Source organism: Rosa rugosa, chromosome 1 (genome assembly GCF_958449725.1).
Source record: "Rosa rugosa chromosome 1, drRosRugo1.1, whole genome shotgun sequence".
NCBI lineage: Eukaryota > Viridiplantae > Streptophyta > Magnoliopsida > Rosales > Rosaceae > Rosa > Rosa rugosa.
In genome coordinates this window covers 24,641,655-24,662,742 of record NC_084820.1, presented here as the reverse complement: position 1 = coordinate 24,662,742, position 21,088 = coordinate 24,641,655, and the positions used below count along the sequence as shown (strand labels likewise).

The 21,088-nt window shown below is 37.9% G+C and overlaps 5 protein-coding genes across 5 annotated transcripts; 2 read left to right on the top strand and 3 right to left on the bottom strand.

Moving 5' to 3' along the window:
• The first annotated feature begins 443 nt into the window (after nucleotides 1-443).
• On the top strand, nucleotides 444-2,665 carry LOC133724364 (short-chain dehydrogenase ptmH-like). The gene is made up of 3 exons (XM_062151069.1): nucleotides 444-952; nucleotides 1,277-1,436; nucleotides 2,182-2,665. Exons 1-3 carry the CDS (start codon nucleotides 616-618, stop codon nucleotides 2,516-2,518), a joined length of 834 nt encoding a protein of 277 aa, XP_062007053.1. The 5' UTR covers nucleotides 444-615; the 3' UTR covers nucleotides 2,519-2,665.
• A 557-nt stretch (nucleotides 2,666-3,222) lies between these two features.
• LOC133724363 (uncharacterized) lies at nucleotides 3,223-7,823 on the bottom strand. Its single transcript, XM_062151068.1, has 7 exons — nucleotides 7,144-7,823; nucleotides 6,150-6,397; nucleotides 5,647-5,805; nucleotides 5,326-5,482; nucleotides 5,022-5,164; nucleotides 4,881-4,916; nucleotides 3,223-4,132 (listed from the first exon to the last, which is right to left on the bottom strand). The coding sequence occupies exons 1-7, from the start codon at nucleotides 7,217-7,219 to the stop codon at nucleotides 3,395-3,397; spliced, it is 1,557 nt and encodes a 518-aa protein (XP_062007052.1). The 5' UTR covers nucleotides 7,220-7,823; the 3' UTR covers nucleotides 3,223-3,394.
• A 788-nt stretch (nucleotides 7,824-8,611) lies between these two features.
• On the top strand, nucleotides 8,612-13,009 carry LOC133726959 (protein RAE1-like). Its single transcript, XM_062154620.1, has 11 exons — nucleotides 8,612-8,830; nucleotides 8,928-9,014; nucleotides 9,100-9,177; nucleotides 9,411-9,601; nucleotides 10,043-10,184; nucleotides 10,704-10,784; nucleotides 11,721-11,849; nucleotides 12,122-12,199; nucleotides 12,279-12,350; nucleotides 12,467-12,547; nucleotides 12,632-13,009. The coding sequence occupies exons 1-11, from the start codon at nucleotides 8,774-8,776 to the stop codon at nucleotides 12,677-12,679; spliced, it is 1,044 nt and encodes a 347-aa protein (XP_062010604.1). The 5' UTR covers nucleotides 8,612-8,773; the 3' UTR covers nucleotides 12,680-13,009.
• Nucleotides 13,010-14,814: 1,805 nt separating this feature from the next.
• LOC133724362 (uncharacterized) lies at nucleotides 14,815-16,368 on the bottom strand. The gene is made up of 2 exons (XM_062151066.1): nucleotides 16,243-16,368; nucleotides 14,815-15,385 (listed from the first exon to the last, which is right to left on the bottom strand). The coding sequence occupies exons 1-2, from the start codon at nucleotides 16,282-16,284 to the stop codon at nucleotides 15,053-15,055; spliced, it is 375 nt and encodes a 124-aa protein (XP_062007050.1). The 5' UTR covers nucleotides 16,285-16,368; the 3' UTR covers nucleotides 14,815-15,052.
• Nucleotides 16,240-20,981, bottom strand: LOC133724360 (uncharacterized). The gene is made up of 5 exons (XM_062151064.1): nucleotides 20,504-20,981; nucleotides 18,473-20,006; nucleotides 17,723-17,923; nucleotides 17,495-17,646; nucleotides 16,240-17,118 (listed from the first exon to the last, which is right to left on the bottom strand). The coding sequence occupies exons 2-5, from the start codon at nucleotides 19,974-19,976 to the stop codon at nucleotides 16,645-16,647; spliced, it is 2,331 nt and encodes a 776-aa protein (XP_062007048.1). The 5' UTR covers nucleotides 19,977-20,006; nucleotides 20,504-20,981; the 3' UTR covers nucleotides 16,240-16,644.
• Nucleotides 20,982-21,088: the final 107 nt, after the last annotated feature.

Genomic DNA, 21,088 nt, shown 5'->3' with positions numbered 1-21,088 from the left:
CTTGGGAAAAAGGGTAAATTAGTCATTTTAAATTTAAAATTGTCAGCTGGCAAACTCCATAGCTGACACGTTTACTTACTTGGAATGGAAAATAATCATGAATCGGAGACAAGTGGAATGGGAGAAGAAAGGAATCGGTATTGATTCCGGAGGAATGATTCCTAAACCCATCTCCCCCCTTCGTAATCGAATTCCTGAGTATTCAGGAATCGATTTCTGATAAATAGGTGGGACCTACACCAATTCCAATTCCTTCATGTGTTAGTAAACGCATGAATTCTTTTACTTGGAATCATTCCGATTCCTTTATGTGTTAGTAAACACAGGGTTATTTTTACTCCGTAATCATTCAATTACATTTCATTCCATTCCAAGTAAGTAAACATGCCCTAACTGCTTTAGATACCAAAGTTCGGTTGGGGTTACAATCTCAGGTACCATTCTGATATTTTCAAAACTTGAGGAACCGAGAAATTTATAAGGAGCAATAGTTCAGGTACCATTTGGACCAATTTCCCTATAATTTATCAACGAGTCACACCGACAATTCTTGAACTTGTTTTTGTGTCTCTCCGCCTTTTCTCAAACAACTTCAATCCCACAAAGAAAACCCAGATGGAGTTCTACGGCCAACAAGTGGTTCTGATCACCGGCTGCTCGCAGGGTGGCATCGGCCACGCGCTGGCACGCGCCTTCGCCGACGAGGGCTGCCTGGTGGTGGCCACAGCCAGGTCTCTGAGCTCCATGGCCGATCTTGAGGACGACCCAAGATTCTTCCTTCAAGAATTGGACGTGGTTTCCGAGGAGAGCGTGAACGAAGTGGTGTCTACAGTGGTGGAGAAGTACGGCAGAATCGATGTGGTGGTGAACAATGCTGGAGTTCAGTGCGTGGGTCCACTCGCTGAAGTTCCTCTCTCTGCTCTGCACCACACGTTTGACACCAACGTTTATGGTACACAACAATCGGAACATACTTAATAGTTCTCATCACTCAGTATATTCTTTGGATTCCTTCTACTTATCGGAAACGAATCGGATTTTACTTTTTCTTTTTCATGTATTTGTCTTAATTTGTTGTTGCTTTTTGGGGTTGTTTTCTCTTTACCTTCAATAGTTTCCATGACAAGAGTATATGCTAATGGTTTGAGCAAAAATAGATATTGATATTGATGGGAGCATTTTTCTCTATAAAATGCTAATATAAGATCCGATTGTTTCAGTCATGCCACACACATATTATTTGTTTTTCTTCCTAAGCATATGCACTCCTATTCAGGTCCCATGAGGTTGATACAAGCTGTTATCCCTCACATGGCGTCAAGGAGAAAGGGAAAGATTGTAAATGTTGGAAGTGTTAGTGCTTTGTCCCCTGGACCATGGTCTGGCGCTTACACAGCATCTAAAGCTGCTCTTCAAGCACTTAGTGATTCTTTAAGGTTAGTGTCCCTGTGTCACTTTTGTTAGTATTATTACTTGCATACCTGTGCTATGTTCAGTCTATACTCTTGTTGAATCATTTACACTAGACTACCCCCCTCATCTTTGAATACTGATAAAGTATGTGATTGCATGTATTTGTTTATGAGATCAGGAGTTACTTAAGTTTTTTGGAATCTATAGCATGCCTGCTGAAGCCTTCTAATGAAAGGAATAAGTAGCATCAATGGAATGCTTGTTAACAATGTTGGATAGTAAGTCTTGGCCTTTTGAGTTAAAGGTTTAGAGAAAAAAAATGAAAATTTCTGATAAGGTAGAATCTAGGTGGTAGACTTGTACTCCAAAAGGTGGTTCGCCTAGCATTATTGTCAGAGTAACTAAGAGTTATTGTAGGATTACTTCAAAAAAAGAAATATTGTAGGATTTTCAATGTCATTCATTCAGTATTGAAGTTTTGTTTTCACAGACCTCGTACTAGGAACAACATAATTTTCAACTAATGAAACTTTAGTTTCAGACTGCACCACACCAAATCAATAGATAAAGGAATCTGGTACTGATGCCAGGCTAATATCTATCAACATTTGCGGGAAGTGATGTCAGATATAGTTGTATGTTTATCCAATTCTTGCGCATGGACAAAACCTGGAACTTGAGTTTGTTAAATTTGTACAGTTTCATCTTTCATCATTTTCTTTTTCCTCGTTCGGGTTCTAATTATTGTCAGTTATCTTTGTCTTCTAGATTGGAACTCAAGCCCTTTGGGATCAATGTAATCACTGTTGTACCTGGAGCTATTAGGTCAAACATTGGAAATTCTGGTTTAGTTGGCTACAACAAGATGCCTGAATGGAAATTATATAAACCTTTTGAGGCAGCAATTCGTGCTAGAGTGACTTTCTCACAAGGACCCAAATCAACCCCTTCAGAGGAGTTTGCGAAGAAGACAGTATCTGCCATTCTGAAGAAGAATCCACCAGCTTGGTTCTCTTCCGGTCACCTCTCTGTCATATTTGCAATCTTGTATTATATGCCAATCGTCGTTAGGGATTTTGTCCTGAGGAAAGCAATGAAACTTTGAGTTCTTACAGGGTCTGGTTTATAATCTTTGATCGTCAGTATCAAGGAAGCATCATTTTCAAGGACAAATAAGGCAGAGACTGTGAAGTTAAAAAAGAATCCAAAATATTGTATGTATCTTGATTAGTATATCTGCATTCTTACTGTATATGAGGTAAATCAGCTTATCCCAAGGCGTAGGCGCCTCGCACTCATTTCACGACTGCATCTGGAAGAACTGCTAAACAAGCTTGCACTTGCAATTGAATCCCAAGAACCACAAGTTAACCTTATCCAGAGCACACTATAATATGGAAATATGTCACCAAGAGATTTTAATAGAATAGAGCATGGTATGCCAATGAGCTTTGTGCCTTTGTTAGATCAAGAGAATCATACTCCTGCCATAATTTTTGGGTGGCCGTACGGTGATAAGGTTCAAAACAATGATCCGCTTCAATATTGCAGACACTGCACTTTCCAGCATAGATGGATAAATGCCTGGAGAAGAGCAGCGCTTGGACCTTCATAGCTTGGGAAGACAGAGGTTAAATTTCAAAACATATTCTGACCTTTGGCAATTGGCATTCAGCTACTAAGCGCAATACGCACTACTCACAAGTGTTATAAACACTATATATTGGATACCATTACAAGATTCCCCCAACCTAAGAAAAGGCTTCACACTAATTTCTCCAGAATTTTGCTTCAGAAAATGATATGGTTATTGACTTATTGTCCAATGATTAAATTATAATTAATCATGAAAAAGCAAATGCTGGCTTGAAAAAAGAATAGCCAAAATGCTGATTAAACAAAACTTTGATGATTTTTTCCTGAAACAAAAATAAAGCTCACATTGGTTATACTGCCTAGTGCCTACCTAAGGTATTCAAATTCACTGAGAATGATGAGGAAGGCTATAATACACCATTCCGGGTGGCTGAAGTGGCCGGAAACTAGGAGGTTGTTGAATTAAGGGTATTTGTTGCTGCTGGGTAATTGGTGAGGGCTGCTGGTTCATTTGCATGGGCTGCTGAGACATTGGCACCATTGGACTTACCATATGCGGTGGGGGTGGTGGTGGTCCTAGAGGCAAAGGTGGAATGTTCCCGTAAACATATTGGCTCATGACACCTCCTGATGGCTGTAAATATTGTTGTGAGGATGGGTTTTGAAGCATATGAAATTGAGCTTGTGAGGTTGGGACATGATTCTGCTGTTGTGGAACCATTGCTGATTGGTAAGAGTGGTTTGGAGGCGCAGCGGGCGGCTGTGTTGACATAAAAACATTGGGATCTGAAACTGGCATGGACCTTTCGGGTTTAGACATTGAATCAGTGCCCGAACTCTTTGGCGTGGATGGGTATGAATTGGAAGAGGTAGAGGGCTTGGTCAGGCCAGCATTCTTCGCCTCTTCAGCAGCAAAAGTAGAAAGAACAGAAGTCATAATTAGTTGAGAGGAACTAGAAGCAGCAAGCTTGTCTGCAACCAAAGCTGCAATGGCTGCAGCAGACTTCTTTGGTGTTTGTCCTCCCTTGGAATTTGCATCAGCACTTGATGGATTAAATATATAATCTTCATCATTTAGCCGTTTCCGCATGTTGCTGGCTTCTTCTGCCTGTGCTTGTGCCACCTATACTCGATCAAAATATAATTTACTAAGCAGTCAGATCATCCATTCCTCAATTCTTAGTAGAAAAGACCTAAATGAAGCAATGTTTTGCAAACAAAATAAATGGCAAATTTCAAGCAGTACTGACATTCTACTTTGACGGGATGCAGAAAAATCGACACTACTCATCATCATCAAAAAGGCATTCTTATCTACTCAATTCTATAATTTCTCAGTAGTCAAACATAACTGGAAAAGAATGACATCTTTTATTTTGGTTGGTCCAAGAAAAACAATCACATCAGTTTCCAATATGTGTGCTAAGGTTCTGCCATTTCTGGCTTTAATATTGGTCTTCTCAGAAACTTCCACCTGCTTCTGGAAGAGGACAATAACTGGTAGGGTTTTAATTCTGGGTGTTTCACAGGTCCTAAAATTGGGTCCCAAGTGTGTGCCCACATGAAAATTGACTGAACTGAGCAACCCACCCCGTTTAGGCCAATGAAAACAATCAGGTCTGGGCAGATTTCACCAGCTCTACTAGGAACATATTTTGATGACAAACTGGTTGCTACCTTTGACTGCGGAGGTAATAAAGAATTCTAAATTAAGAAAAACAAAGTATTACAAACTATCTAGCATCTTCTCTGAAATACTATACATTTTAATCAAGGGTGAAATTTTATAATACATGAGAATTCCCGACTCTTAAAACCTTAATAGGTGAAAGCAAAAAACTGAATACTGTTTGCAAAGATGATTAACATACCTGCATATGAGTTCGAACATTCTCCAGTTCGGATTCCTGAAAAAGATCCCAGGATATCAGCAAAAGCATACAACATGAACCAAAGAAGCACTACATGCTAATTTAATGATAAATTAAAGAAAATATGACATAGAAAAGTACCTGTTCATGCAAAGCTTCTCTTAATTGAGATACTAGTGCTACTCTACTCGCTTCAACTGATTTAAGTTTCTCAAAACACTGCTTCAACACATTTTCTTCCTCCTCGAGTTCTTTTGCTAAACTTTTCCGTTTTGGATCCTTTGCTGAAGACAAAAGAAAATGGGTTAACAGACAAGTATGTTGGAAATTACAGCAAGACTAACTGCCCTTCTGCACAAGGATGCAATGTAAAACAGCTACAACGAATTTCCAGTTGACCACTCTAGTCAAAACAAAGATGCACAGAAACGTTAGTTTATTTTACCAGTAGTACAGGCACTGTCAACATCTTTTTCCAACTTCCTTACTTGGTGAACTGCAGACTTGCATTTACTCATCTCGGCATCTTCATTTGGATTTTCACCGATCACCAAGTGAAATGCCGATACAATCTTCTCAGCTGCACCTCCAATGGAAAGTTTCTGGTTTCCAAATAACACAGCATTCAAAATCTCTCAAATAAGTAGTGAAAAAGGGAAAGGAAAAAAAAAATGTTGAATAAAAGACTTATTTGGGGTAGTCCAAAATCAAAATAAAAATAAACAAATCAATGAGAAAATAATAAAATGGGGACTGTTGTTCTCACCGTTCTGATAGAGCGTGAATCTCTTTTCATAATTCTGACTGAACGTGAGCGCTTTTTGCCACTGAACTCCAAGGGTGGAGGCACTTCTTGCCCAAGCATTAGTTCTTTGAGGCTCCGCGTGCGAGACCCAAATACTCTCCTCTCTTCCCATATACCAACCTACAAAATTGGTAAGCAACAACAGCAAACAAAGTTAAGCCGTCTTAAAATGAAATAGTACACCAGCCTGTCAAAGATTCTTAAAATTTGGTGCACATGATTTACATACCATTTCTTGGGACAGGTAAAGAGGAGGTAAGAAGATTATTGGGGAAAAAAAACAAGAGAGGATTAAATGAACAAGACCTACTATTTGCCACTTACTGGTAAAAAGAAATAGTTAAACAAATTAGGATAGACTACGCGCTAACCCTAAATTGTTGAGAAATAACACCATATTCAAATAGGGTGAAGTCACCGGTGGCTGTATGGTCTATCTCAAAAAAGATGAAGGATGGACTTACCAATCTAGAGACAACATTCTTTCCATGGTCATCGCCTTCATCATTAATAACTTTAAGAGCTCTTGGAAGAACCTTCCAAAACTCGGTAACAAATTCATTTCCTTTACGCTTGCTGTTCTGTAGGATGTCATTGGCAAGATACAAGAGAGGGACTTTTTGAACCATTTGTGCATTATGGAACTGTTTCTCCCATGTTGTAACCACCAATTCAGCTTTGCTCCGATGAAATATACACCAGTGTGACAAAGCTTTAATAAAGTCAAGGCAACAGGTTTTAATTTAGAAAAGGACATCATTGCTTCAGAGTGGATACAAGTATACTACAGGACAATTTACACAACTGAACCTACAGTGAAACTTCAAACAAAATAGAGCAGAATCTACATTAAGCAGTCAGCAAACACACAGCAACATGACTTCAAAGTATGAAAAATTGATGTTTGCAGTAAGGAACATCACTACATTTTCCTAACTAGTTACATTCATTTCATTGAAAGATTTAACTCTTCAATTCAACCAGATTGAGAAATAGTTTAATATGTGAAAACAACGGGTACCTATCTAAGGGTAAAATCAAGTTCCCAGTAACTAGACAATTCTAAATGATAGGAGCCTTATTTTGAACCAAAAACTAATCAGGAATTTATAAGTAGCATATAGCTACCAAATTCCCATCAGAAAAAAAGTAAGAGATTCTATACAACATTGAAAATCCTGCAGTTTACAAATAGAGAAAATTGGTAATCAGTCGCACCGCTCGCTCCCTAAACCAATCTGTGGCACACTAACAATAAAGTTTGATAATTATCAGCTTCTATAACAGCAATTCAAAATTGAAATCAACATCAATACCAATCAGAGTCAGAAGTACCAAAACACAAAACAACACCAATGAGAGTCAGAAGTACCACTTTTGGAAACTCAAGCCATTGAGAGCAAACCACATACATAAACAACTTCCTAATTCATCGAAAAGAACAGCGAAAAAGGATACTTTCGATACACTGCTGGGTGCTGTTGAGCTTGGAGAGCTTATCTGCAAGTATCTGCTCACTGAAAACACTACTCATATCCTATACCTAACCAATGCCTTATCCCCACCAATTACACCAACCAATTACACAACCAAACACCCTAAATCACAGTAAGCAACTTCGAAATCGAAAACTCCGAAAACCCTCTGCAGAAATTCAAACAAAATCGAAGAAATTCAAAATCTTGGAGCTCCAACCCCAAAACCAAGGACCTCCCAGCTGCAATTAGCACAAGGCAGCAACACCACCACCACCAAAACAATCCCAATGGAACAAAGACTCCGACTTTGGCAAGCCAAACTAAGCGACGTCGTTGTCGTTGTCGTTGTCGTTGGCGGAAATTACAGAACGTTGTGGCAATCTGGAAGTTGAAATTGGAAGAGTTTGGTGAAACCCTAGAAACGGTTTTGTGGGTAGGGGAAAAGAAACGTTTCGAGAAAAAGAGGAGAAGGTTTTGAGTTGTTAAGTTGGGGACATTTGGCGCAAAACTGTTATGAGAGAAACAGCACCGAGTTTGGATGTCCGGTCTCTCTAACAGTACAGGAGGATGGCCAGAAATTAAAGGACAGATCTCCAGAATTTTCTTCTTTTTTTCTTTTAACCCCAATTTTTATTTTTCATGAGATCGAAGAGGATGTGAAATTTGTCCCCCTTATTTTTGGACTAATTATAGTTCCACCCTTTGAGTGTGTGGGGGGTTTTGATTTGTTAGAATAATGTTGGATATCGTCGTAACATTTTAGCTGAATACAAAATTTATAAAACTCTTGACACCGATGAAGAGATATTATGACGAGAATTTAATTATTTATTAAAAGTTAATTTTTACAAATTGAGTAAATATTAAGTTGTTTGTCTCTCTCTACTACTATAAATGGAGACCAGAGTTTGGTTTTTTTCTTCATCTGGTGCGAGGCCAAATTGATTTGTAACGTTTGCATACCTGTTTCTGCAAGTGTACACCAAAAATCCAGTAACCATTATGTAATAACACCAAAATTAAATAGTAGGTAAGAAGTCATGAAATATCGAGATGAGTTTTAAAAAACATTTCGTAATCACCAAATGTGGTCGTTAGCGCCACCAATCAGCACACTTTAAAAGAATATTGCAGAAGTGAAATGACAATGACAGGTAAATAGAAAATAAATTCTATAGGACAAAAAAATTAGCTCAAAATTACACTAAACTAGTCTTATCAAGTATGAAGTCAATTTATATCCGTACTTTCTTTTTATTTTGGGTTAATGGAGACAATTCTCAAATAGTGAAATTAACAAATCAAAAATAAGAGGGAGGAAAGTGAGAAAAAGCGTCAAATTACGGGGCCAAAATGCAAATAGACCGTAATTCAAAAATATAATTGTGTATTTCCAATTTGACACACATTAAAACTTAAAAGTAATAAAAACCCAGAAGAACAGTAAGCTCCCGCTCCAGCTTTCGAAAACAAAAAAACAAGGTCGTAAAATCCACGCTAATACGACCACCGTAAGACCTAAAAGCTAAGCTTAAGCGGTGCCATTTATTTAACCCCTCCAAAACCCATAACTCTCTCTCTCTCTCTCTCAGTAAGTAGCAGCTTCTCCGATGTCGAGTTTCATGCCGGCCGCCAATCAGAACACGAATCCCAACAAGTCCTTCGAGGTAAAAAAAAAAAAAAAAAAATTCCATTCCAAGTTTTTGGATTTTCTTGATTTGATTCGTGAATGTGTGTGTGTTAATTTGGATTAAATATTAATAGGTCGCCGAACCTCCAAACGACTCCATTTCGAGCCTCAGCTTCAGCCCCAAAGCCAATCACCTCGTCGCCACCTCCTGGGACAACCAGGTTTCAATTCTTTCGCTAACAAAGTTATTGACTTTTGATCTCTAAGAAAGTTATTGAATTTTGGTGCAATATTCCTTTTGTTCAGGTTCGATGCTGGGAGATACAACACAGTGGACAAAATCTTGCTAGTACCCCCAAGGGAATGATTTCACACGACCATCCGGTAGCGGCCAATTTCTCTATATCTTGTATTTTTGTTTTATTTAAGTTTGCATTTGGAAAATTGTATCTCATTTAGGAAGATACGTGTGTGCAGATGTAATATTACAATGTGGCTTTTTTTTTTTTTTTTTTCCCCCTTTCGTGGGAAGTTTGTTTAAGCTTGCGAGCGGTTTGTAAAACTATGATTCGTGAATCTGGATACAAACATTAATATATATATGATTATCAATGTAGGCTTTGTGCTCAACTTGGAAGGATGATGGGGCGACTGTCTTCTCTGGAGGATGTGACAAGCAAGCTAAGATGTGGTCCTTGGCTACTAACCAAACAATGACTGTTGCTGTGCATGATGCCCCCATTAAAGACATGGCTTGGATCCCCGAGTTGAACCTCTTAGTCACTGGAAGTTTGGACAAGACTGTAAAGTAAGTAATACATGTAAATGTTTTGAAAATGTTATGAGCTTGAACCTGTATGGCAGTCTTTCTAGAATGTTATGAGCTTGAACCTCTTAGTCACTGGAAGCTTGAACCTCTATAGCAGTCATTCTAAAATGTTATTAGCTATCTGAGTAACTATACTCCATCAAGCTATGTGGTGTTTTATTAAATAATTCATATAAGGTTATGCGCAATAGTTGAATTGATAATGGAGTTCTTTGCTCCGCCAATTTACTGCCCTTTGCTCCTAAGATTTCTCGTATCACCTAATGCTCTCACTCTCTCACATGAGTCTCTTCTAATGGTTGAGTGCCTTGTCTTGTTTGTCTTCCTTAAAACTTTATTTCTAGATTAGATATCCGCTATCTTGCCTTAAATGTCAGGTTTGCTACTTTTTTAGTTAATTCTTTTATTGCCTGTGTTCAGGTATTGGGATACGAGGCAGCAGAGCCCAGCGCACACCCAACAGCTCCCTGAACGCTGCTATGCACTATCAGTAAAACAGTCTCTAATGGTTGTTGGGACGGCGGATAGAAATATTATTATTTTTCACTTGCAGCAACCCCAGGTAACATTCATTTTGAGGGGTCACCAGATTATATTTATTTTACCATTGTGATGTTACAAGAATAAACTCTTTTTTTTTTCTAATTAAAAAAAAGCTTCTTTACTTCCATGACTTTATTGGTCCCAGCTTCCAGGAATATATTTATTTAGGCTTTAGTTTTTGTATCTCATCATGATGAGCCTATTTCAGTAGTTTTAATCCTACCCTAAGAGCATGCCTATGTGATTTCCTCAAAAGTGGAGTCATCAGTCATGTATATAGACGATAGGATCTTACCTCTGATTTCACTGTATTTTTATTTATTATTATTTATATAGAAAGTATCTCAACCCTCTGCAACTCTTATCTATCAATTGGGCTGGGGGATCTTTGAGGATAAACTTCTAGTTTTATATTTTTCAAGCTCAGTTAATCATTTCTTAATATAAAGTTTCATTTGAATGTTTACGAGTTTTTCATATTTAATTGCTTTTACCTCCATGGATGTTTTATAATTTTTATAATTTTGATTACAAACAGAATGAGTTGAAGAGAATTGTTTCACCCCTAAAGTTTCAGACAAGGTGTGTTGCTGCATTCCCTGATCAGCAAGGATTCTTGGTAAGTATCAACTCCTCGTTTAGATCTTTCTGTCTCTTCTCCCCTTTGTTATTTCCATATTTATTTCTGTCTCAAAAAATAGTTCTTTCTACAATTATTGCTTATGTTGACAAACTGAAACATATCTTTGCATGAATGTGCTCATTGAACATAAAACTTACCATATATGATATGCTTTATTATTTATAACTGGTACTTAGTCAGTATGACCCTTGCTAGTGGGATGTTTTGGTCAAATGCTGCCAATTGATTGGAGCAGAGCTTTTATATTGCCTTCAAATTAGGCATTATATGGGGATTGTGTTTGGTTGTTTGAAACCTTGTTCTCTTATCGTATTTGTGGTTTTTGAGGGGGATGGTCCGTGAAATTCCCCTTTTAGTTGATATTCATGGATCAAGCAAGCAATGTAAATGTGTTCTTGCATGTGTGCATAGAACTTGAATTATTTGTTCAGATACAGAATTGAACAAGAGTTTAATGTAAAGGACCAAATATTTAGATTGTTCAGCTTATCTCTTCTAAATTGCATACTTGATGCTAAATTGTGATTATAAGTTCAGTCCTCACCAAAACTATAGGAATTCTTCAAAAGAAAGGTCTTAAAATCTAACGGTTACTCTAGGAAGTTAGTCAATATTGCATTAGCTAACTTCTGATTGAACCTTTGATTTATAATAAAAATAAAAAAGTGATTATTGTATATAGTTATTCAATTTCTTTTCATATACATAATTGTGGTTTTTCTTTCTTAGCCTCTTATCAATCCTAATGTCCCCATCCAAATTGTAATCTATGTACATCAAAAAATTGCTTCAGTTCCCCTCATCATAGTTTGACATATAAGTTCATGAATACTGTTTATTATTGCTTAATAACTATTATCTTCTCGAATAATTAATAAATTAATTATGATTGTGTCCCAATGTTATGACCAGGTTGGATCTATTGAGGGGAGGGTTGGTGTGCATCATCTGGATGAGCAACAATTATCTAAAAACTTTACCTTCAAATGCCACAGGGAGGGCAATGAGATATACTCTGTCAACTCTCTGAACTTCCATCCTGTAAGATTTCTATTGTTATTCCTTTTATTCTCGTGTATTTTTCAAGACAGTATCTTAGAGGAATTTTGAAGTACATATGAACAGGTGGAATTTGTTTTACTTCAGAACCATGACTGGAATGCTCAATTGTTTTTGTTTTTTTTTTTCTTTCCATCTTGTGTAAGTAGTGTGTACTTACGGTTTTTTGTTATGTATTTCAGAAAGATGTTAAATAAACACCGTTTTCTCTCTGTGTTGTCATTTTTGATCTTATTGTGTGTATTTTGTTTCAGGTCCACCACACGTTTGCTACCGCTGGCTCTGATGGTTCTTTTAATTTTTGGGACAAGGACAGCAAACAAAGACTCAAGGTTAATCTTATTTTCGCTCGCCTTATCAAGACTTTAAGCGTAAATATAGGTGTCTAACGGAGGGTTTTCTGGTTTTCAGGCAATGCAAAGGTGCAGTCAGCCTATACCTTGCAGTACCTTTAACCACGATGGCTCCATATATGCATATGCGGTAATCCTCTTTCACGAATCATATAATTGGGAGCACAACACAAAGACGAACACTCTAGAGATGTTTCATCTTTTATGTATTACATTAAAACTCTTTCCCCCAATTGGTGTGCGTAGGTTTGCTACGATTGGAGCAAGGGTGCAGAAAATCATAATCCTGCGGCAGCAAAGAACCACATTTTCCTCCATTTGCCACAGGTATTCTAATGAGTTGCTTCAAATAGTTATCTTCATGAAGGCCTGAAAAACTCTGTATAATGTTACATGCTTTAATGGTTGCAGGAATCTGAGGTAAAAGCCAAGCCGCGAGTTTCAACTGGAAGAAAGTGAAGGCCAGTCATGCCTGTTTTTCTACGAGCTCTTTTCGTATATATTTTGGACCTTTTAGTTATCAATGTGTTATCAAGGCTGATCGAGCTGGTCCCTCTGAGTAGACATTTTGGTAGCGGGGTCTCTTTTGTGTTAAGTAGTCAAAACCGTATTGTTTTGCGAACTCTTTAAGATATTATTCTTTGTCAAGGGGACCTGTGCTTATTATCTTTCTGAAATTCTAAAGTACTGATTTACCTCTTTCTGTTGGCGTTCCATAAAGTTCTGAAGTACTTATGTAGTGTTTCAATAATTTATGACACGGACCTCAAGGTGCGTTTATGTGATCAATTTTTGAAGTAGAGTGCATAAGATGATTTTATTACTATACAAGTTAGGTGATAAATGTTGATGGTCCAGATAGGTAATCCCCTAATGAAGTATGTCTAACACTCTAACTGGTTCTGTTCAAAATCAATTATGTGCTCTTTTAGAAGTACCAATTATTCATCGCTTTAAAACTTTTAGAATTCATCTATAAATTCAGCTTCAGAAATCACTCAAGTTCCTATTCCAAGCTTATTAAATTTTAATTATGAATAATGTGAGACCAAATCATCCTACACTATCCAGCATGCTCCAGTAAAAAGTTGAAACTGGAAAACACAAGCACAAGAATACCAAATATCACAATAACTAGGATATGCCGATATGCCAGGAGAATAACGAAACCTAATAGATTAAACTACGAGAATAACTATATTAGTTTTCAGCGTTCGTTTATGGTACATTAATGTACCGATACATTAAGTAGATTAGTTCGATATAGAGGTAGAATTGTTTTTGAGATCAAGTCAAGTTAGTCTACTTATGCTTGGAGTCAAGTCTTGATATCAAATCTAGTATACTTGATGTATTGGTACATTAATGTACCGTAGATTTTTTCTGGTTTTCATAAAACTTTTGTTGTTCTTTTGCTAAAAAGCTCTCCTTCGCTGCAGCCACCGCATCTTCACCTCTTTTATGATGATTAGCCTTTGGTTGATCTGCTGGCGGCGTTCAGCTGACATTTTTTCCTCAGCTGATGTGTTTAAGAGCTGGCTTCTCCTCAGAGGCTTCAACAGTTTCAGACATAGTTGCAACATTTTTTTCAAGTTGAAATAAAATTCACTCAAATCTGTCTTCTTAGTATCATCATCTTTCTCTTGCCGAAGTCAACGAAGTCGGTCTTCCTCAATCCACTTTGCCTGCTCTGCAAGTTTCTTTTTGTAAGCCTTTGTGACAAATTTATCCTTGTCTGCATACAGGTGATCTTCTTGACTTGGCTCTTTTGCAAGCTTTCTTTCAAATACTATCTCGTGCTCTCGACTTCGTTCTTCTGCTCTTTTCATTAAATATTGAATCTATCTCGGCTTTCTCCCTTGGTGATCTTGCACACAAGGTTGTATGGCTCTCTCAAGTTGAAGGTATCTGTCTCTTTCAAAGAAATTTACCCCAGTCTTCACAATCCAGTTTCTTAACCTAGCTTACAATGCAAGCCAATCTGCCACTGCATCTGCAGCCTCCTACAAACTTTACTTGAACTTTTCTAATCTTGGAAAGCAGAAGGTGGATTTCCCAGCAGACTTACCAGAAACAGTCTTAAAATAAGTGCTTTGAATCAGTCTCATTGATCGATAATGCAGAAGAACTGTAGACATAGCCCATATCATACCCTCACAAGCTGCAGTAGCTTCAGTCTTTACTTACAACAGAAGAAGGCTAGGGCAAGGTATACAAGTAGCAACTGGTAAGATAGCTCTAGGTGCTACTAGTACTTGATGAAGCAGAAACCAATTTGATTCCGGATGTGTCAATATATTCACGGAGGAAATGAAAATGTAATTTTTGGCTTTACAAAATCACCCTACGAAAAAGCTCTTGTGGATGGTTGAGAGTGGGCAGAAGGTTTAGACTTGATAGACAATTGGTAATTAAACTTGTGAGAATATAAGAGTTCGGAATAAGCTAGTTATGGTATCTGGGAATAAAGTCACTTTCAGAATGAAGTCATAATGTTGCAAAATTGTTTCTTCTAGTTATCTATCACAATTATGTTGCGGAATGAACGAATACAATGGATATCATATCATAAACAACTCTCAAAGGAAACATACTGAAGATGAAGAATCTTAATTAACTAATAATACCAAAATCCCAAAAGCATATATAATAAAAGTTCATACCCAAATACTGAGAAAAATAACCTAAGTACAGCTTCAGATGTTCTACTCCAATGACAATCACTAGCAAGAAGAAAGAAAACGACACTAGCTTAATTCACTAAGACCAAAAAACCAAAAGAAGCCTAGCTAATCTAGGACTAACATTCCTGTCCTTTCGATGGTGCTATCATTATTTCTTTGAGCAATGCTCCTTCAACAAAAGAACATAAGTAGGGTTCTTGAAGTGACTGAAAATGGTCTCGGCACAATCATCATCTGCTTCCTTAATGGCCTTGCAGCAATCTTCTCCAATATTGAGTTTGTGATTCCAATAAGATGCATAGATCTCCTTCAGACAAGTCCCCCTTGCAGTGTGGAAAGCAGCAATGCACTTGTGCACCTTAGCGTGCCCAGATAGCTTCGGAGGCTCTGCAGCAGTAGCATCAGAAGCAGCCAAGCATAGGGCTGCACAAGCAAGGAAGAGTAGCAGCGCAGCAACTCCTTTCTTCATTTTTTTTGTTTTCTGTAAACAAAGTGATAAAAAAACTAATGAGAATTGTGAAAGATGTGAATTTAATATAGTCATATAGAAGAAGACTTGTTAGCTATCACAGATGTTCGACTGAAGTGATTTGTTGTTATCCAAATTGTTTCTTAGAATTTCGATCATTATCGTAAGGAAGAGATGAATAACATGTTAGGGTTTGCATGGTTATCTTTTCCATCTGTAAATAAAGCACAATATATCAGGTCTTATAGTGCTGGGATCAGATTGTGCTCAAGTGTTTCCTATTAGAAGAGGAATTTGAATTAGATGGAATTGTTATCTTTTAGTAACAGAAGAAGAAACTTGGGTATGCTGTTGCACTTTAGCTCTACAAATTGATTAGTAGAAGATAGAACAACCTGTCTAAAAGAAATTCACTTGCCAAGGAAATGTCAAGCAAGGCCTACAGTTCTTTTTCAGTTTTTTGATTGGGAGGTTTTGTAATGCCATTACTCCCTCCTGAACAGTTACATGGTATAATATAAGCCTAAGCTTTATCTTCACCGGTTATAATGGAAAGTAATTCCAGCAGTTTGCTTATTAGCTTGGTGATACAGTACCCTACTTCTACTCGGATTGAAGTTGAAATTCCATACGACTTCCTTGCGATTTGCTCTGATGACAGTAGTCATTGCCATCAAATGCCAAATCTTTCTGTTTGCTTGTATTCCATTAACACAAAGTCTCATTTGGATAAGCTGGAGATAATCAATGCAAGTTCATAGGAAAATTTGTACTTTAAGACAGGACTGCTCAAGTTGGCTGGACCTGGACTCTGGACATTACTCCAAATAAATATATATTCTGTACCACCAAATATCAAAGGCACATACCAAAGAGGAACACCCCATAAATGTATAGCGTGCACAACTCATGTCACCAAGCTACACAAACTAGGGCAGCTCAGATCAAGTCCAATACATAGGCTGAGATAAATTTATGGAAAACATCAACATGTCCTACATTCATAAACTGTAAGAAAGATTTGTTCAATAGAAGTTACAGTCCACCAACTAAAGTGAAGTCGGAACGAAGATACAATGGATCCATTAATCCAAAAAGATAGCTCAGTGTCGGAAATTTCTAACACTAAACTTGTCCTCATGCCCCTTAAACATAAAGCAGAGAGTTCAAAACCAAAAACCATAATAAATGCAAAGGATACTTCCCTCCCTACCACTATCTAACAGTGACCAAACCCATCAGAAAATCTGAAGAGCATGAACTGACATGTCCTACTGCTTAGGGTTTCTGGCCTGTGCTGCAAGTTTTGCCTCTACTTGTTCTTGGGATAAAGGTAGGTAATAGATCCGAGGGGTTGCTTTAGTTTTTCGAAAGAGATCATCCAAAGTGACAATTGGAGGATCAAGTTTCTCCGAAAGAGGAGGTGGGGGAGGCAGAGGAAGCCGCTCTCTTGCTGGGGGAAGGGTAGACAGGGGTGGCGGAGGGGGGAGAGAAGGGGGTGGTGGAAGCTGCTGCTGTAGTTGCTGCTTAGATAGACGAGGTGAAGGCTGATGCTGCGAAGTGGCTGAGAAAGCAGGAGCAACAGGAGCACTCACAGGTGTAGCAGGAGTCTGAGGATTCTGAACCCGGGTTTGTACTTCCTGAGGATCAACAAAGTCCGCCACTAAGAGGCGGCCTCCATTGGTTGGCCACTGTAAGTTATACACAGCATTCCGTGTCTCCACGGCTTCTTCCACAGATGAATACTGTATCAAGACATAAGTTTCCAAGAAATGGATGAGTTAATTTCAGATCAAACAAAGCGAAACAATCTCCCCAAACAAGGAATGTCAATATGGTTAAAATGCAATGGGAGTGAGTGTGTGTGTCAAGGTTAAGAAAACAATTGACAATCAGAAACACGGTGACTGCCACTTGTATAGCCAGTATGAGTTATAAATCTAAATCACAATGGGTGACATAATTTTTTTACAATGAAAATGAAAGCAACATTAATCCTCAAGCCTGATTCCCAAATTCCACAACAGGTGGTCTTTAATTGTTACTAAACCAACTGCATGTGTCATGACTCACGAGCGCAACAATACACACACACACACACAGAGAAAGAGAGAGTCTTACAGTAACAAAGCAATGGGTCTTAATGTGGTCCATCCAGAAATCAGTAACCTTCCCAGTTTTCCCAAGAAGTTCTTGCACAGCTTTCAGGGTGAAAGGCCGCAAAAAATGATCAATCTTTAAGGAATTAGTTGGTGGCTTCTGCGATGGAGGAACTGCAACGAAAAGAAGTAAGGAATCTAAACTTGTGCTGCTAGAAATTTTCAAATTCAAGAAACAGAGAAGACTCACCAACACGTTCCTTGGGACTATCCTCACCAATTGTAGAGTTTGATCTCGAAAAGTTACGCTTCAGAATGGGGGTCTGAGAAGTATCTTTGGGTGTGGTGGTAGGTGTTTGAATAGAGTTTTGTGGCTCTGGAACTTTCAAGTTTTCAGAGTTCCACCTGCGCCTCTTTACAGCAGGCTCATTGGTCACAACTGCTGCTTTATCTATAGGAATGAACAAAAGAAAAATCATCAGGAATGAAAACAAGAGGAGCTTACAGGCAGAAGAGGAAAGGATATGCTTATAAAAAGGACTCTTCAAAATACCTGTGAATTGATGTAGAAAGAAAATATACTGTGCAAGACAAAAAAATCTAAGAAAGAGCCTAAATTTCTATAGACTGACTAGCAACCTGTCCAAATTGTATGCCACTTAAAATACAGTACCAATTAATTCCTTCCTTACATTTTAATTTTTCAGAAAACATTATCCTTACCACTACATGCTTCAAAGTATCTACTAAAAGAAAACCCCAGGGAAAAAAAAAAAAAAAAAAAAACCTAAATTAACGTTCAGCAAATACCACAAGAATGGCATCAACAAGTCCTCTTGAAGAGATACTAGTCTTATGCGAATCAATTTTATTACTTATGCAGATATCTGAGAGCAAATATATCAAAGATTTAAAGAAATGCTGAAAGGTGTTTCCACAGATTTTAAATGTAACAAATGGGTTGAAATATAACTAATCAACAAATTCAGTTGTAACTCACCATTAAGCTTTCTTTTCTCAGCAGGAAGAGCTGGATGATTCTTGTTATCAACACTTGTATCCATTTTATCAGAGGAATTATCATCTCCCACAACATCAACATGACTATCCTCCAATGCAATAGGTTCTTCAGTTTTCTCAACCCTATCTCCCACATAATCAGAACTATACTTTGAATCAATTTGTTTACTGTCCAGCACATCCTCTTCCATAGAATCATCTCCAGAACTTCTCTCCAAATTTAATTTTTCTGAGTACCCCACATCCACACTATCATTTTTCTTGCTAATGTCTGCATTAGTATCATAGTTGTCATCTTTCTCTCTAACAGATGCCTTGCTCTCAGGTGGCTCTTCAGCATCCATTGGATGTGAATCACCATTGACTGGGACAACAGCACTGGATGATGGGTCCACCATCTCCGGCTTAACATCTAATTCTAATTTGACATGATCAGCAATTATATTATCCTTTAGTTCAATCTTTTCATTAATTGACACAGTATCAGTAGAAATATAATCATAGTTTACTTCAGACCCTAAAACAGTGCTGACCTCAGATACCTGGTAGTTTGGGGCAGAAGAGTCGAGCACGGCATCCTTGGGTGTAGCATCTAAACTCTCACTCTCCAGCTGGGGCTTTGGATCAACATTCTCCAACTGGGGCTTTGAATCCAGACTCTCCCGCATGGGCTCTGGATCCTCATTCTCCAGCTGGGGCTTTGGATCCTCATTCTCCAACTGGGGCTTTGAAACCAGACTCTCCCGCATGGGCTCTGGATCCTCATTCTCCAGCTGGGGCTTTGGATCCTCATTCTCTAGCTGTGGTTTTGAATTCTCATTCGTCTTCTTTGCTTCAGTGTTCTGTGAACCTTGCCCACCTAAATCTAAATATTCTACCACATTCTCAGTGACAGTAACAGTGGTTTCAACAGTAGTTGATTGAACAATCATCTCCTCTCCAACAATAGCAGCATCATGTTTATCCACAAGAACATAATCCTCTTCGATATTGCCTTGATTCAATGCTGCTGCACTACCACCAATGACAACGTTTTCAGCCTTTTCCTGCCCATCAATGAAGCCTGTAGTTGTTTTAGCATCCACTGCATGTCGCTCCCAATCAGTATTAAAACCATTATCCACCTTCTCAGCATTACCCTCTATATTCTTTTCGGCATTTTCCCTTACAATCTTCTCGGCAATTTCCCTTTCCAGCCTCTCAGCATTTTCCCTTGCTAGCCTCTCAGCATTTTCCCTTTCGAGCCTCTCAGCATTCTCCCTTTCCAGCCTCTCGGCATTTTCCCTTTCGAGCCTCTCGGCATTTTCCCTTTCAAGCCTCTCGGCATTTTCCTTTTCAATTCGAATTGCCTCATCCAAACGTTTGATCAAATCGTCCTTCAAACCCTTGGTTGTCAATTTCCGCCTCTTAAGCTCTTCTTTCAACTCAGTAACCTTCCACTGATCAATTGTTCGATTGTCAAGTTTGGGATATGGTGATGACATCTTTTCCCACACTGAATCTCACCTTCAACCCTGATTGGAAAATCAATTATGCTATCAAAACTAGCAACAAATAGAATCAAAATTATAAAAAATAAAAAATTCCTAAGAGATACAAAACAGGAAAAGAAAGGGTAAAAAAAAAAAAATACCCACCCGATGCAGTATAAAGAAAAGACAAGCACAAGTCGATAATAGCTCTTAAAAAAATTATGCAGGACATATGTTAATAGGAGATATAATTATCATATTTCTCCACAGAAATTAAAAAATAAATAAAAAAATAAAAAAAGTGAAGCTTAGAAAAATCTAATGGTAATAATAAAACGATGAATTCGAAACTTACTACAAAGAATTGTCTACAAAATCAAAAGAAATCCCTTTACTACAGAAAATTGACACATTCACTAAGCATTAATCTCTAACAAAACAACAAAGCCCCGAAAGCCATATAACCAAAAACCCTAATTTACAAAATGCATTACAAATTCAAATTCTTAACAGTGAAAGGATTACGCAACAAGACTCACAGTAATGTCGGGCTTTCGCAGCGTTCGTCGATGAAGGAATCAAAAGGCCCACAGAAAAAGGAAGAGAGTGGACACAAATTGAAAACCCTAATTTGACAAGACAAAACCCACCATTAGAGAATTCACAGATAACATCACCAGCACCAACACAAAACCCAGAAAAAAACAGATGATGATGATGATGATTCTACAATATCCCCTATCACCACTCCAACTCTAATTAATCTTTCCCCTGAAAACAAACCAAAACAGAACAGAACAAAACAAAAAAAAAGAAAGAAAATTGTAAATCAAATATGTGAGAGAAAGGCAAAGCGGAAACGAAAAATCAAATTGCTTTTCTTTCTGGTTTGGTTTGAAATCGAAATTGAAATTGTTCCTCTCTGAAATTTTGGGGATTTTTCCTTCTTCTTTTTTCTTTCTAGGGTTTCAATTTCTTCGAGTTTCTTTTTTTTTTTTAGAGTTTGTGAGGGGATATGAGAGATTTCCACATCTTAAAGTACGACTCTATTTTTGCCCCGTGTTTCCGAAACTGCCCTCCCGTAACGTTGTCCTACGTGGCGGGTTTAGTTGGGTCGGGTCAGT

Excerpts from the sequence above, each read along its gene's own strand:
- LOC133724360 (XM_062151064.1), bottom strand. The coding sequence starts at position 19,976 with ATGTCATCACCATATCCCAAACTTGACAATCGAACAATTGATCAGTGG. Across the intron at positions 17,647-17,722 it reads TAGTCCCAAGGAACGTGTTG|TTCCTCCATCGCAGAAGCCA; the intron begins GTGAGTCTTCTC and ends TTTTCGTTGCAG. Across the intron at positions 17,119-17,494 it reads AGACCCATTGCTTTGTTACT|TATTCATCTGTGGAAGAAGC; the intron begins GTAAGACTCTCT and ends GTCTTGATACAG.
- LOC133726959 (XM_062154620.1), top strand. The coding sequence starts at position 8,774 with ATGTCGAGTTTCATGCCGGCCGCCAATCAGAACACGAATCCCAACAAG. Across the intron at positions 10,785-11,720 it reads CTGATCAGCAAGGATTCTTG|GTTGGATCTATTGAGGGGAG; the intron begins GTAAGTATCAAC and ends TGTTATGACCAG. Across the intron at positions 12,200-12,278 it reads ACAGCAAACAAAGACTCAAG|GCAATGCAAAGGTGCAGTCA; the intron begins GTTAATCTTATT and ends TCTGGTTTTCAG.
- LOC133724363 (XM_062151068.1), bottom strand. The coding sequence starts at position 7,219 with ATGAGTAGTGTTTTCAGTGAGCAGATACTTGCAGATAAGCTCTCCAAG. Across the intron at positions 5,483-5,646 it reads ATTCACGCTCTATCAGAACG|AAACTTTCCATTGGAGGTGC; the intron begins GTGAGAACAACA and ends TTTGGAAACCAG. Across the intron at positions 4,917-5,021 it reads GAGAAGCTTTGCATGAACAG|GAATCCGAACTGGAGAATGT; the intron begins GTACTTTTCTAT and ends GATCTTTTTCAG.
- LOC133724364 (XM_062151069.1), top strand. The coding sequence starts at position 616 with ATGGAGTTCTACGGCCAACAAGTGGTTCTGATCACCGGCTGCTCGCAG. Across the intron at positions 953-1,276 it reads GTTTGACACCAACGTTTATG|GTCCCATGAGGTTGATACAA; the intron begins GTACACAACAAT and ends ACTCCTATTCAG. Across the intron at positions 1,437-2,181 it reads GCACTTAGTGATTCTTTAAG|ATTGGAACTCAAGCCCTTTG; the intron begins GTTAGTGTCCCT and ends TTTGTCTTCTAG.
- LOC133724362 (XM_062151066.1), bottom strand. The coding sequence starts at position 16,284 with ATGAGTTGTGCACGCTATACATTTATGGGGTGTTCCTCTTTG. Across the intron at positions 15,386-16,242 it reads TTATGGGGTGTTCCTCTTTG|AAAACAAAAAAAATGAAGAA; the intron begins GTATGTGCCTTT and ends CTTTGTTTACAG.